The following is a 14,750-nucleotide window of genomic DNA, read 5'->3' on the forward strand; positions in this document are numbered from 1 at the left end:
TCCAGGGTTAATGACCATAGGACCGTGGAATATCAAATCCTTCAAAGTTTCCATTAAAAATGATGCTTTCCTGCAGTATGAGGAAGAGCTGACCGATACATTAGCTAATACATTTCTAATAGGAATGCTCCTTAATGCATTTAAGTGAGCCATTGCAGACAGATTACTGAGTATTGCATTCCTGTCTCAGAACGAAATGAAGAAATAATTATGGAGCTTGTGTGAAGTAATATGAAGGTGGAGCTGTAATAGATTTGATTAAAGTTGTCAGTGAAAACACACGCTAATGACCTTGTTGATTAGTTAGATTGCTCTAATGCGGCTGCAGGTGCCATTAATCTGCAACATAAACAAAACTCCTGTGTTGGTCAGTGCTGTGCTTGCACTCTGTCTTTGCTCATAGCCATCTTTTTCAAACTCTCCTATAACACACATGCATTTAAAGTAGCTTTTTGGGGCTTCTCTGTAAAAAGCTTACAAAAGGGATCTTCTTAAAGTTGAACAAATCTCCAACTTTTATATTACCATTCCCTCTCTGATTTCTTACTTATATTATTCAGTTAACAGAACCCCTTAATGCCCCTTACTGATTTATGTCTTCACCACAGATTAACCACAACAGTCTCCCTCCTCTCATAAGGAACCAAAAAAAAGATATGAAAACAACTCCACCTCTTCACCATGCATACATTTGCACAAACTGAAATGCCCCAAAACACACAAGCTAAGCAGTCCCCTCCCCAGCCCCCTTTGCTGCTCCATTAGGTCTGAATTGTAGCTGTGATATGTAGGACCCTTGGGAGGTGTTATTGTCAGAGCTGATTTACTCAGCACCAGCTGACATGACGCTGGGGAGTGTGTACATTTGTGTATGTGTGTGTTTTTAGCCCTCCATTTAAGAGACAGCAGGCGTCCTGCCAGTCTTGGAGGCCTTTACAGAGGAGAGTTAAAAGCAACAGTTTACCAGTAGCTGCTAAGCACGTGGCAACCTCAGCTGCCTCAGCATTCAGCAGGATTTTAATTTAAATGCCTGCTATGAGAAAAATATCCTCAGATCTTTGAATATTAAAATATGAAAAACCTTTTTTCAGTCCGCTTCTGTTCAATTTTCATTTTAATACATCATTCAATGTCACTTCCAAGTGTAAGATGTGATTTTAACTTAGACTTTCTTTTCACAAAATATTTTGATATTTAAAGAGTAACATCAAACGCTAAACGACAAGTCAGTAATTAACAAAACAAGACAGTTTATGTTGTTTGATTCTACCAGAAAACGACAAGATCTTTCATTTTTGGACTCTCTTGGTGCAAAATGCTCAAATACAGCATATTATTGTGTAATACTGATAACATCCTGGGTTTTTCTGGGACATCATAAATGAGGTGGTGTGTTTAAGTGAGTATTTATTTCTAATGTTTTAGGTTCTGCAATTTCTTTGAAGAAAAAGGAAATGGGAAAGTCAAGAGGCAATGTGTACATGCATTGGGATAGAGCCATTACCTCCATGGATACTATTTGTATTTGAGTAAACATTACTTATGTCAGTATTTAGGTTTAGAAATCTTTCTTTATTGCAGGCCATTATCCACAATTTACTACTAAGGACAATTGGTAAAAGATAAATTAGAAAAAAACATCTGTTAATAGAAATAGATGGATGTTATTATTTTAAATTCAAATTATCTCATAACTATAACACATTTAGAAATGCTGCAGAGGAAGTCGCTCTAACTTTTTAGTCAACATGCCGGTTCATGATTGTTTTGAGTTTAAACTTTTCCAGAATGAAGCAACATTTATTTGTTTGACTTAGAAAACAAACTGGTAATGTTAATCTACCTATGGTACAGTTTTTGTTTGAAATATTTTACACTACATACACTTTCAAGGAAATCACTTTTTTTTTATAATTTAAACATTTGGTTTTCATTAAGTTAAATTTCAAGAACACATTGGACCATTTTTTTTTATTGTTCATTCTGATTAAAATTGTTTTAATTTACATCCCCCTTCAGTTCTAACATGTTTTCTCACACCAGCTTCCCACCACCTACTCAGTAAGTAGGATTGTGAAAGTTAACTAACCATGTGAAACCCATCCAACAAATTGCATACCTAACTTAATCTAATTCTTTTCTCAGAAAATGCTGGATTTTAAATTCAATCTAAAAGATTGGGACAAGATAATCCTTCTCTGCTTTTGTTTGAGTGACTTTGTCCTTAATGCAAAATCTCACACCTGCTGTGTTTCAGGATTTTTTTATTCAACAAAATTTCAAGCCTTATTTGGTTGACCATTTTACTAAATGCGACAGTGCTAAAATGATGCCTGCAAACATTAAAAAGCTACATTTACAGTAAATAAGGAAAAACGTCTAAATGTGCAATGCTTTGATTACTTTCTAGATTTTGCCACAATTTATCTCATGTACACAAAGACACTTTGTAAAATCCCACTATCTTTTCCCACTATTATTTCTTTGCTGAATATCTGAGAGTCAATGTATGGGATGAAGTTATTTATTACAGTCTGAGAAAGAGTAAGTGGTGCATTCAAGTAAAAAAAAAAAAGAAATTTTCAACCTGTGAGTACTGACCTGGTTCATTCACAATGTTTGCATAATATAGTTTGCCTGAATGGTGTGTGAGAAATGTGTATTTGATCAAAGGCCTAAAGGATATAGTTCTGCAAAGCTTTGATAACTTAGGAAAATACTGCAAAACTTAAACAGAAAAAACAAAAGTGTTGATATTTAATAATGTTTCTCTTTTCTTTATATTATATTAATGTTGTCTAAGCGTTTTTGCATTGATTCCAGATTTATTTTCCTAAAATTAATGTTTGATTTAATTTTAAATAGGATCGTGTTCATTTTGAAAAATTCAATTTTATGAATCATATTTAAAAGACATTGAGATATTGAGCAATTTAACTCCATGTGAAAATTGGCTCAAGATTATGTACAAAATCCATAAACTTATAAAATCATCAATTCAGACTGAGTACTGACTATACTAAAAGGAATTAGATAAACATGCAAGTGCACACACTGGCAGCGGCCACTCACCTAAACACAGTGACGCAGACATTTACTGTTTAATCTATTTAATTGAACCCGACTTTGAATAACTAAACAAATGAGGTAATTCACAAGGGGCACTCGATCCCTTCTTGGATAATGGATTGGAGATTCCTTTCCCATCAGGGCATTTGGGCAAACAGGACTCAGTAATCTCTGATTTGATGAGTTGACTGCATCAAATTTCTCCACTAAAGAGCTGTTGAACCCCTGATACTGTGCTGGTGGGTAGCCAGATACTCAATTTGCAGACATAGGCACAATTGCAGGCTTTCTCTGGTTTCACTATTAGAGTGGTGTTAAACTGCATATTCTTAAAGATAAAAAGGACATCCCCTTCTTTTAAGATGTGCAGGTTTACAGACCCAAATAAAAGAAAAATAAATTAACTCTGCGTTCTCAGTAATGTGAGAAATTTATTAAAGTCCTGCTGTTTATTTATGAATCATCAGCATTACCATAGGGAATAAATAATACACAAAACATCTTCCACACAAAAAACATTAACATCACCACCCTCAAAAGCCCGATCCCAGTTTCCTACAGTTCATCTCTTAAGGGGGTTTTAAGTATGACAAAACAAACAAGACACATCTGAGAGCACACCAATGCATAGAAGTTATAGGACCTCAAGGTACCGTTTTAAGACGACATCTACATTTTAGTCTAGACTGCTCCTCAGGAATGTACAAAGTCCTCATGCCTGGCTTTTGTTTTCCAAGTCCAAGAACTGATTTGTATAAAAATAAAGTCTCCACATTGATAAACCATATATATATATGTTTATTTATCTATTTATATACAGACATTTGGCAATAACCAGACCTTTAAAGATGCTGCACACTGAACTAAACTTTTCCCTGATCATGCTGAAGTTAAATAAGAGAAATTGGAGATTTGGAGAAAAGAAAGATACAAATTATTATCATTTAAACTTTGACTACCCTTATCTATTTTGCTTAGAAAGAGCTCAGAATGACATCTGGTGATTTGCAAACAGACTGTGAGTAAATAAGATCCAGTGGTTTAAATGAGGGGCAGTTTTTTTTTTTTTCTTTTTATATTATTTATGCTTAAAAAAAAGTTAGTGTTTTGCTACAACACACAAACACTGCCCTTTGTATTTCTCCTGCATTTCTTCAGTCCAACAGAACACAAAAAAAAAACTCAATAAAAACAAAAGAGTCAAGTTTCTCTCTTACAAAATCAAAACTGCCCATGATCCACCTCATCTAACCAAGATGCTGGACTCGCAGGAAAATCCGGGTAGCCGCCACTGCTGCCAGTGGAGAGGTCCGAGCTGGGGCCGTTGGCTGCCCCCATGGAAACTCTCACAGAGGGGTTGATGCCGGGTCCGCCGCTCTGGGTCATGATGGAAATGCCTGAGTCGGGATAAACGAGGCTAGTGATCAGAGGCTGGTGTCTCGGCAGGGCATGCAGGGATCCTGGTGACTGAGGGAGACCATAGGGGCTGCTGGAACGAATGTCGTGAAACTGGTCCTGGGAGGGAAGCGCTGCATGGTCTAGAGGGAAGGAGCTGTGGTTGTTGCCAGCTGGGCATCCCCCGACAACGGGCGAGGACTCGCTCAGGCTACTGTAAAGGCTGTTTGTGTGGCCAAGCTCTGACATGGGAGGCTCATCTGGCAAAAATAATGGAAAAAGGAACTATATTTTAATCACAGGCTAAATTAAATACATCAAAATAAGTGTGATTTAAAGAAATATAGTTGCTAATTTTGCAAACTTTATGCAAGCCAATATGTAATCTTTGGTTTAAAGCTTGTTGTTTTAATTTTCCAAACAGAGTAGGAAAATATTTGGCCGGTGTGGCAAAATTTGTTACATTTTTCTGTCAGTTAATTTCACAATTATTTGCCAAGACCTAATTCCAGTTCTACTGTCATCAGTGACTAGCAAAAATATGTCTAAACACAAATTAACAGTGTACATTTAAAGCAGTTACTGCCTGGTTATCCAGATTATCATACATGTTATGTATAAATTGCAGATAGGCATTTGTATACCTTTCAGCTTGTTTAAAAATGTAAAAAGTTTAAAGTTTTTCTAAGTCAAATAATTATTTTAGGTGGTTAACTTAATGTTGATATAAAAGACTATAAACTATGTTAATTTAGACATGAGAAAAATAATGTTTAACACCTGGTTCTTGTTTTATGTGATTTCTCAAAGTATGTATTAATATGCTGCCTTACTTTCAGAACTACGGAACTTAGATGTAATGGAAATATGTATTTATTAAATCTCTTCCTTTTATCTTCATAACATGCAGTGAATCTGCATCTTCTTCTTATGTGAAGAGATTGAACTTACCTGTGAAGGACACCTCTGCATCGCTGTCCATGCCCTCCTCCTGGATGCTGTCTTTGTCAGACTTGGAGCTTCCTCGTGACCTCTTCATGTTGCGGAAATACTGACCCCACCTTTGCCTCCCAGCATCCTTCTTCAGCCGTTTTTCTTTCGCTCGTCTGTTCTGAAACCAAACCTGGTGGGTGAAATAAACAAAATGTCAAAGCAAAGGCTTTCAATGTTCATCTGAGAAAAATCATCTGGGGGTTTTGGAAATGTTACAGAAAATAACTATAGAGTGTAATTAAATGAAAATAATACAATAAATTAAAATATGTCAGCTTTATTCTCATTCCTTTTGCAATCTTAAAACCTTTTGATCTGCATGCTTCTCATGTACATAATCTGACTGTATGTCCTCTTTGTTTGATTTATTGGGTGGAGCATGTCCTGCAATTCAATGAAATTATCTGCTTTTCCTTAGATATAAAACTTTTTACCAGTCTGACTTTATGATCTGATACATTTGTCTCAGAATATGCATTGAGATGATATGTGTTATAAATTGGTGTTATACAAATAAACTAAATTGGATTTAATTAGGTTTTCACAGATTAAAGGTATAGTGGAGGATGTTCTTTTTCTGGGTAGATCATCAAAATAAGTGGCCCTCCTAATTGTCAATCCTCGTGGTGATATGTTTACGTAAGGCCATCCTACGTGCTCCTCCACAGTTAGCTGTATTTTTTCTGCGCATGAGCACTTTCAGGCATATATATCTTTTGTGAGCTATGGTTCAGTCATTCATTGAAGAATTGAAAAAGGCAAAGTAATAGAAAAAGTGTCTATGAAGTGTATAAGGAGAAAAGAAAGTGAGTGGCAGATATCCCGGAATGCTGGATGGAGGAGGAGTTATGTGACAAACGGGGAGCCAAAAATAGTGATCATCTGTCCAAACGGTCAGTTAACTGAGTTCGCTATAAAGTCCACTATAGTCCCCATTCTCTATAGTGACTGATGGATTTAGGGGTTAGGGCAGAAGTTTGGGCACAGTAAGCTTGTATGAGAACAGCAACTTTTAAACAGAGCATGCACAAGGAGAAATTGGCTCCTGCATGCTCTCACACACGTTTAATAGGTGATCCCTCTCGGGAGCGGGTACAGGGGTTATGCATGTGCATTGTTTTTTTTTAAGCAGAGAGGGCGGGTCTTTTATAAAAATTCACGAAAATCGTCCACTTTACCTTAAATGAGAACAAAAGATTAAGAGCTTGTCTGGTCATCACTTCAATGATTGAGAATATTAACAAAGACTATGGATTTTTGACCTGGAACTTTTTTTCTCCTAAATCAGTTTTCTAACTTCTCAAACTTGCCTTATTTTTAAGAGACAGATCAATCTCCTGAATCCTCAAATGTATAAAAATGTTTCAGCATTTTTCTGAACTCTTTTTTTTTCTGCACTGTGAGGTCCAAATTTAAACTTCCCCTAATTGTATCCTTAATTTTGCAACTAGGAGTGATCTATTTAGACACACAAAGGGTACAACTCAACGTTCTTCTTAATGATATTCCACCCTGTGTGAACCCTCTTCACCCTTTCCCTTTTACTGAATAATGAGGGGCATTTTAGTGGCTTCTGCCTCCAGTTTTGTCCTTGCAATTAAAACAATATATATGACCAACGCCTACAGCAGGGTTGCGAGGCTCCTCAGCAGCAGACAATATGTGAGGGGCCCTCTCAGTATTGTTAACGAGACTGCACTTAAACAACACCGACTTTCATGCCCACTTCATTTTACTACATCAGGTCATAAAATTCCCCATCATAACTTTTATACACACACTTCTTACAGTGCGCCTGTTCAAGATCGGCCACAACCGTCCCTGGATAATGAAGTCAGGACGCTAATGGAGTAGCTCCTAATGGAGAATAATGTACTGTACCTGTACAACCCGCATATCTAGACCAGTCTCTGATGACAGCTGCTCTCGGACGTGGCGGGCTGGTTTTGGAGAATTGTTGTAGGCATTCTTCAGTGTCTCCAGTTGTTTAGCCGTGATGGTTGTCCGGGGCCTTTTCGCCGTGGAGTCTGCTTCTGTGAGGAAGACAGTTTATTTCAAGTAACCATAAAAGTCACTTTTCTTTGATGATATTATGTCCATTATGAAATCATTGTATGTAAGGTAATAAAAAAGAGGAAAATAAACAGAGACACAAAATTAAATATGTGTATTTTTTGTGTGTCTTTAATAAGGTTGGGGTCTTGATGATCTATTGTAGTCAATGTGACAAACTCTACAACATTATAAGTGTGCAACACATGCTGTGTGTTGATAAAAGCACATATTTACTATTGCAGCAAAGAATCAAAAGATTACATTTGACCTGTTTATAAATGTTTATCTTGCATTATCCATAATCTTGTTTCTTGTCAACACATCTGTTTGGAAACTCAGTAAGGTGAAAAAGTCATCATTCTAAATGGATGCTTCCTGACTAATTACACTATGTAATTTCTAAAATGAAAATGCATATTTCTTCTTGAAAAAATAAAATAAAACCCAGAGCATAAATAATCAAGGTAAATTACCAATAAACAGATGGAGAGATAAAACCCTGACCATGCCCAGTCTGCCCAGAGTTAGGATGAGCCTGTTGGGATTCACAAATATGTGAGCTAAGCAAGGCAACTCACAAGTATCCAGTGATGGTGAATCCACTCATTTTCTTATCATGTTGAATACGGCATCTGTTAAAGCCGGCCTAAGGTGATGACATTTCACTGCAAGCAATCTCTGTAATTCCTGCACCTAATTACAATATTCTGTATTTTCTTTTTTGCTAAGACACATGAAGCAATAATTCTACAATTAGCTATAAATTATGACACTGTTTATATAACTAATAAGGTTTTAGAAGCTGTAGTGATAAAATATATTTGACAACATTTCCTTTCTAAACTGAACATTTAGTTTTCCTTCTCATGTCACTAAAATATCCTAGCCCATAAACACTGGAAACTATCATTTATGTTTATAAATGTTCTTAGTGTTATCTTTTAAACCTGAATTTACGTACTACTACTTTTATAAGTGAGCAATCATATTGGTTTTGATTCATTAGAAAATATTTCTTCAAAGCCTTTTGCTTGACCAAAAATCGTATTCAGGCTGCTGATGGGAATAAAATATTCGTTCTGACAAAAAAAGAAATAAAAAATGTATTTACAATTTATTCAAATTTATAGTATTTTAAATTATACATACACTTTACTCCAATTGCTTTTTGTGTTAATTTCTAATGTGGGAGTACAAATGTTTAGGTAATTTCACCACAAATGATAGAAATGATCAAATGAACTTGAAATCCGTTACTTTTAAATGCAGGTTAATGCTTAGTTTTGGGCAAAATTTATGAATTGATCAACCCATGTGAAAACTTTTTTTTTTAATTATTATTACGTATTATTTATTTTGTCTTTTCTTTTTCCCCCAGGGGCTCCAGCTAATCAAGGGACCACCAAAACCATCACAATTTTCCAGAAAATTTGGACCATAATTAGAGTCTTATTAGAGGCTAATTCTGCAAAGCGCAAAGGCACAAACCCCGATCTCATAAAATACCCCTCTCCTTACTATCGATTAGTAGACGGGAAATTGTGCAATTAACGCCAGTGGGTTACACCATGGTTTCTAATTTACCAAACATTCAGCATTTTGAGCAGGCACATAATTGCGCATCATTTGAAGAAAAGACTGGTTCACCTCTCTGCTTTGCGGTCTCATAGTCGGCCTTGCAGACCAGCCTGCTGTCCTCCATCAGATAGTACTCGTCACCGGTGGCCAGCTGCCTTTTGCACACGATGCAGGCAAAACAGTGGAGGTGGTAGACAAAGTCCTGCGCTCTCCTCACCACCTGTGTGGGCGGGATTCCCTGCTGGCAGGCCGCGCATTTAGTGCCGAACCTCCTTTTGGACAGGAGCGATTCCCGTTAATGCATAACACAAACAACAACAACAACAACAATAATTGGAAAAAGAGGATATTACTTAAAGAAGTCGTCTTTGCAGTAGACGTTGTCGCCCCTGCTGAAGCACTTGTCCGCCAGCTGCGCCTGACAGTCGCTGCACTTCAGGCACTTGCTGTGCCAGTGGCGGTCCAGCACCTTTAGGATAAAGCGGTCCACGATGTGCTGATTGCAACCAGCGCACATTGGGATCTCTGTGGGAGGCGAGGCAAGACGGGAATGACAGGATGTCAGATGACAACGGCAGAAAATAAAACACACTTATTAAAGCCTAACAAAACAATGACTTTAGCTATGAAACTCTTCCACAGAGGACAGGCTTTATGGCTGAAGTGTAGCCTATATAGGCCATATAATGTCTCATTGCCAATTTGGGTGTCTGTTTTTTATTGTTGATGAAGTGAGAATCTTTTTCAATCAATTACGTAATAATATAAGTAATATATGACATTATAAAAAAGTATAATATATATAAGTATATATATATATATAGCATATATATATATATATATATATATATATATATATATATATATATATATATATATATAAATAATGAAGCTACCTTAACAATTAATTATTGTGCAACGAATGAAGCTTTTTCGATTACTGACCAAGCTTGGTTATGTTTTTCGCCTGTTTTTTATTGAAGAAAACATAAATTAATTACTTTTTCTTTTTTTTTTTTTTTCAATTTACATGTTTTTATTCAATTTACATGTCCGGCGATCTCTTATTTCGTTCATACACTGGAAAAATAAGTAATTGATAAGTAATTTTTTCTTAAAATAAGTGCGTTTTTTCTTGAATTGAGCAGTTAAGTGAGACACTTTGCCAATGGAACAGGACAATATACATTTAAAATAAGAAAAAAACAATTTATTGTCTTATTTCTAGTGTATATTAACTAATTATCATATTTTAAGGGTAAAATTCCTAATTCCATTGGCAAATCATCTTACTCACCTACTCAACTCAAGGGTAAATACACTTAATTTAAGACATTTTGACTTATTTTTCTAGATCGTTTTTGCAGTGTAGTAAATTAATACAAAGGGTCATCGCGTCTCATATCATTTGATTTAAAAAAGAAAAGAAAAAGCGAAGACATTTAAACAACAAGATCATTGGATATGAACAAATTTCATTGCCAGGTGTTATATTTCATAAAGCCTGCAATTTTGTTTGAGCCTGCACAGTCAGAATTTTTTTGCATGTATTTTTGAAAAATAGATTAAATAAAGAAGACATTTGCTTAAAAAAAAAAAAAAATTCGACAGTTCAACAAATTAATTTTTCACTATCAACACCTTTAGGGACACATCTAAGGAGGGAGTTTTCTAAGGATTTTGTAAAACTGCAAAATCGAGCCGAAATAACCACTGTATCGTAAGATGTAAACCAATAACAGATCAACAGAAATAAGAAAGGCCCTCTTAAATGAACGTCAATATGTTATTCGGCTCCTTTATTACTAATTGAGAGAAGTCTGAGCACCCCGGGCAGCCCCTGCAAGGAATCGCGTCGCTATTGTTCTGCGGGAGTACAGTTCATGAAACATTGAGGAGCCATTTCTTATTGAATCCGCAGCAGCATGCCGCTTTAGGAACAGGTGTATCCAGGTGATCAATAATTTAATGCAGCTCAGTAAAACTAGAAAGCTGCAGGCCTGTGGTCTCAAGGTTAAGACCAAACTCCACCTTAAGACTAAGAAATTTCAGTAATTTTTTTTTTGTGGTTCTGGTGATATCATTTTGAGCTTTCTAAACTAGCGAGAAAGTTGTTGGAATTTAATTTAAATTAAATTTAAGCATTTCATATAAATTGTGCATGTGTCGCTTTCTTGCATGATAAACAATTAAAAGAAATCCGTAAAACCGTCTCAAGATTCAAACTGACAAAATATTCACCCAAATGAACAATCATTCATGAGACCAAAGGTTAAAAGTTGATCCTATAAATATTATGTCCCAGCATGCGAAAATGGCGCGCGCCCTCTGTCCTATAAGCTTTAAAACGGATCCTCCAGGAAATTACAAGTTCTTACATTGCAAGTCTGCAGCTGTGCATCATGAAAGATGCAGCCAACACACCAGTTTGATCTTCTAAGCATAAAAAAAAAAAGATCCCATCTCACCAAGATGGTTTCATGCTTTACGCACAAACCTTTATTAAGTAAATAGTACTACCTTTTCGTAACTCTTCACTGTGCGACAGCAGAGCAAGGAGCATCTCCGTGTTCGGTGCATCTTTCGGACAATTGCGCTCGCGATGTTTTTCCATAGTTCATAATTTACGCCTGTAATAAGTTAGGATGACTCCATAATTTAAAGTTTTTTTTTTCTTTTTTTATTTACTTTTTTGTTGTTGCAAAGAGCTCCGTAGTGATCACAACTGAGCGGCGATGGGGCGCAGTGCAGTTTGCTTTTTTAATGCCTCTTTGAGCCCTTGCGGGATTACGCCGCCTGCGCCGTTTCCTGGGCAACAGGCTGATAGATCAACATCAACCGCAGAGCTCCTCAACCGGAAGAGAAATAAGTAAGAAGCGAAGGGAGAGGAAACCAAAAGGCCTGGAGTTTCAGCGCTCATACGAAGTTGCCTGTCTTTTGACTTATTGTATTGTTTTACGCATAAACGCGCGTCAATGAAAATTATAGACTACTGTTTAACTTATAAAGGCAATTGCGTCGAGCAAGTTTTATTTAAGGAACACTTATTACTGCGTCAGAGAAGGAGCTTTTGATCCAGTAAAAGGGAAAACAGAAGAACACAGGCTTTAGATAGCATCCATTAAGAAAATAAGAAGAAAAACTACCAGAAACGTTTAATTAAATTGCATGCAATAGTTAAAATCATAAAATAAGATAAAATGTTCCTCCTTCAAAAGTTGTTGGTAAACTTGAACGTTTTGATCTCGAAGGAAAAATAACAAATTCCTTACAGAGCTCAATTTGTGCAAACGTGTAATAGTTTATGCGTATAATAATTTTTATAAAAAATATATCATTATTGATTTTACTTTAGAATATGATAGGATATAGAGTCAAATATAGTAGATATGTTTAGGCCCAAAACAGGCAGCAAAATTGTTACATCTTAAGAATAAAATTATTATGAATTGAACAAAAAAATAAATAAATACTAATACGATTATTAATAATAATTATAATTATAATTAATGATAATAATAACAAAATAGATGTGTCTACGTCTGCGCGCAGAAGCGCCGGACATTCAGAGACAAGTGTTTGTTTAGGGGAGAGATTGGCTGTTCAATAACATGTTGATCGGGCCAGCACCCCAATGAATTTTATTGACACTGATCTTTGGCACAAAAGAGCGCCTTGGGAAATCACCGGTAGAGCCACAAACCGGCCGGTCCCTCTGATGAATCTAAAATCAATGCCCCATTTGCCTGCATTTCCGAAGTATATGAAAAGCGTTTTTGGAGAAAGATGTAGGGTTCATGGGTGCCCCCAGTTACTTTTCAGCTTTGTGATAAGATATTTCTTATGTCATATTGATCGTTTGTTGTTAAAGCAGGGGGTGAGTCAACAGTAATGTGACAACAAAGCCATAAAATGGCCATCAGAGCAATGGATGGTCAGTCCAGAAAAAGTGCAAAGATCTTTAAAAATTCCGGTTGTTTTTAATTCATTTGGATTCAAAAAACAGACCAGTTAAATTGTTCAACAGTCAGTATTTACAGTGTATTTTACCTTCTTTTTGCATTCTTTCATTTATTTTGAAAAACAAGACAACTATTACAGACCAAAATATCGCATCAAATACACTACTTTGATGGAAAGACAGATATATCTGCATTCTCAAATGATTTAGATTTTCCCTTTTTTCCCCTCTGCAGATCTCAGGTGTTCCATCTGTCGGACCAGAAATGAGACACCTGTTGAACATGCGGCATGCCTGTTGTGTGGACGGCTTTTTGCGTTTGCTCGCTGTCTGTCGCTACTGTTCTGCACGGAGCCTATGCGTTTAACCGCCTTGGGTCACTCTGTACTCTTGTGGTACAGGCCGTGGTGTGAAATGACAGCCACAACGCATTGCATCTGCTCATGCGATTCTCCAACAATGAGTTCTCATTATGTATTCATGATGTCATAATATCTAAAGCAAAATAAAAAAAACCCCCACAAAACTACCAGACAACAACTAAAAAATCTATTCATTTTTATAACCTTCTTTGTAGATGATCTGCTTCCAGTTTTGATGTCTTAATTTATGAATTAATGCGCTTGTCAAAGTTTAAAGCCCTGATGTGATTCGGTGTTTTCTTGAGGAATCAAAAAGGCCCCAAAATAAATACCCGAGCTTCTTGCATAACCCTCGTTTTTTCTTGTTAATGCTTGTATTACTTAGTAATAATAAAGATATGTGTCTTACCTTGGCCCGAACTGTATCGGGGGAAATTTCCAGTATTTTGAAAGCTTGACCCTGGGTGTTCAAGTAGCATCTTTGAATAAAATACCAAGATCTTTGATTTTAAATGTATAAAAACATAAAACCAACAATAAACTAATTAAAACTTTAGAAAATCTGCGGAGGTGAGCAATTACAGCTCTTAGAGGCGTATCCTCTTGATATTGAACAAAAGTCTTTTCGCTTGTAGGAGGAAAAAATATAGTCAAAAAAAGGAACAAGAAGAGAAAAATTATCTGGTTTTGCTTTCCCTTTCGTCGGCCGATCAGAGCGAGATTTTTCAATATTCATGAAGTAACCCGTTGGGCTCTGTTGCTAAAACCCGGATGATGGCTGGGTTGGCAGCGAAAAGTGTCTGAGCGTGAGCGGCGTCAGCTGACCGGACTGTGAGCCTGCGCTTTTCCACTTCCAATAAAAAGCCTCGGGGAGCAGCTCTGCCTCTGTCCAAGGTGCTGAAGGGGGAGTTCCTCCAAACTGGCTTCTGGTGTGGGTGCTGCTCCATCATCCCCGTGGCTATCTTTCAAGCTCGCTCAAAAACGGAGTTGTCTGCCCCCCCCCCTCTCTCTCTTTCTCTCTCTCTCTCTGTCTTTCCCTCTTCCCATCTTTGTTTTCATACAAGTGTCGGTCTTTCAACACACACAATGTGTACATCGACACATCTCTCTCTCTCTCTCTCTGTCTTTCCCTCTTCCCATCTTTGTTTTCATACAAGTGTCGGTCTTTCAACACACACAATGTGTACATCGACACATCACACTGTTGTTATTTGTCTAAATTGTAATGTTGTCTTTTCTTTGCCTGAAAAATTATCGCTTTAATCATAGGACTAATGGTAAGGAAAGAAATTAATATAGATCTATTTATATGAAACTGTTTGGTTCTTTACACCCAT

General features: G+C 36.6%; 1 protein-coding gene across 2 annotated transcripts; it reads right to left on the bottom strand.

Annotated features, from left to right (window-relative positions):
• Positions 1 to 3,008: 3,008 nt before the first annotated feature.
• On the bottom strand, positions 3,009 to 14,335 carry lhx3 (LIM homeobox 3). 2 transcript variants are annotated; one of them, XM_015392182.1, is made up of 6 exons: positions 11,611 to 11,752; positions 9,444 to 9,615; positions 9,160 to 9,362; positions 7,339 to 7,490; positions 5,416 to 5,587; positions 3,009 to 4,724 (listed from the first exon to the last, which is right to left on the bottom strand). In XM_015392182.1, exons 1-6 carry the CDS (start codon positions 11,702 to 11,704, stop codon positions 4,291 to 4,293), a joined length of 1,227 nt encoding a protein of 408 aa, XP_015247668.1. In that variant the 5' UTR covers positions 11,705 to 11,752; the 3' UTR covers positions 3,009 to 4,290. The 2 variants fall into 2 exon arrangements, with proteins under 2 accessions (XP_015247668.1, XP_015247679.1); XM_015392193.1 differs by lacking the exon at positions 11,611 to 11,752 and adding an exon at positions 13,823 to 14,335 and having other exon boundaries at positions 3,011 to 4,724.
• Positions 14,336 to 14,750: the final 415 nt, after the last annotated feature.

This window comes from Cyprinodon variegatus, unplaced genomic scaffold (genome assembly GCF_000732505.1).
Source record: "Cyprinodon variegatus isolate N-32 unplaced genomic scaffold, C_variegatus-1.0 Scaffold23, whole genome shotgun sequence".
Taxonomy (NCBI): Eukaryota; Metazoa; Chordata; class Actinopteri; order Cyprinodontiformes; family Cyprinodontidae; genus Cyprinodon; species Cyprinodon variegatus.

Coding starts and splice junctions, on each gene's coding strand:
- lhx3 (XM_015392182.1), bottom strand. CDS start 11,704: ATGGAAAAACATCGCGAGCGCAATTGTCCGAAAGATGCACCGAACACG. Junction 9,616..11,610: donor CAGTGAAGAGTTACGAAAAG/GTAGTACTATTT, acceptor CGCCTCCCACAG/AGATCCCAATGTGCGCTGGT. Junction 9,363..9,443: donor TGCAAAGACGACTTCTTTAA/GTAATATCCTCT, acceptor CCTGTCCAAAAG/GAGGTTCGGCACTAAATGCG.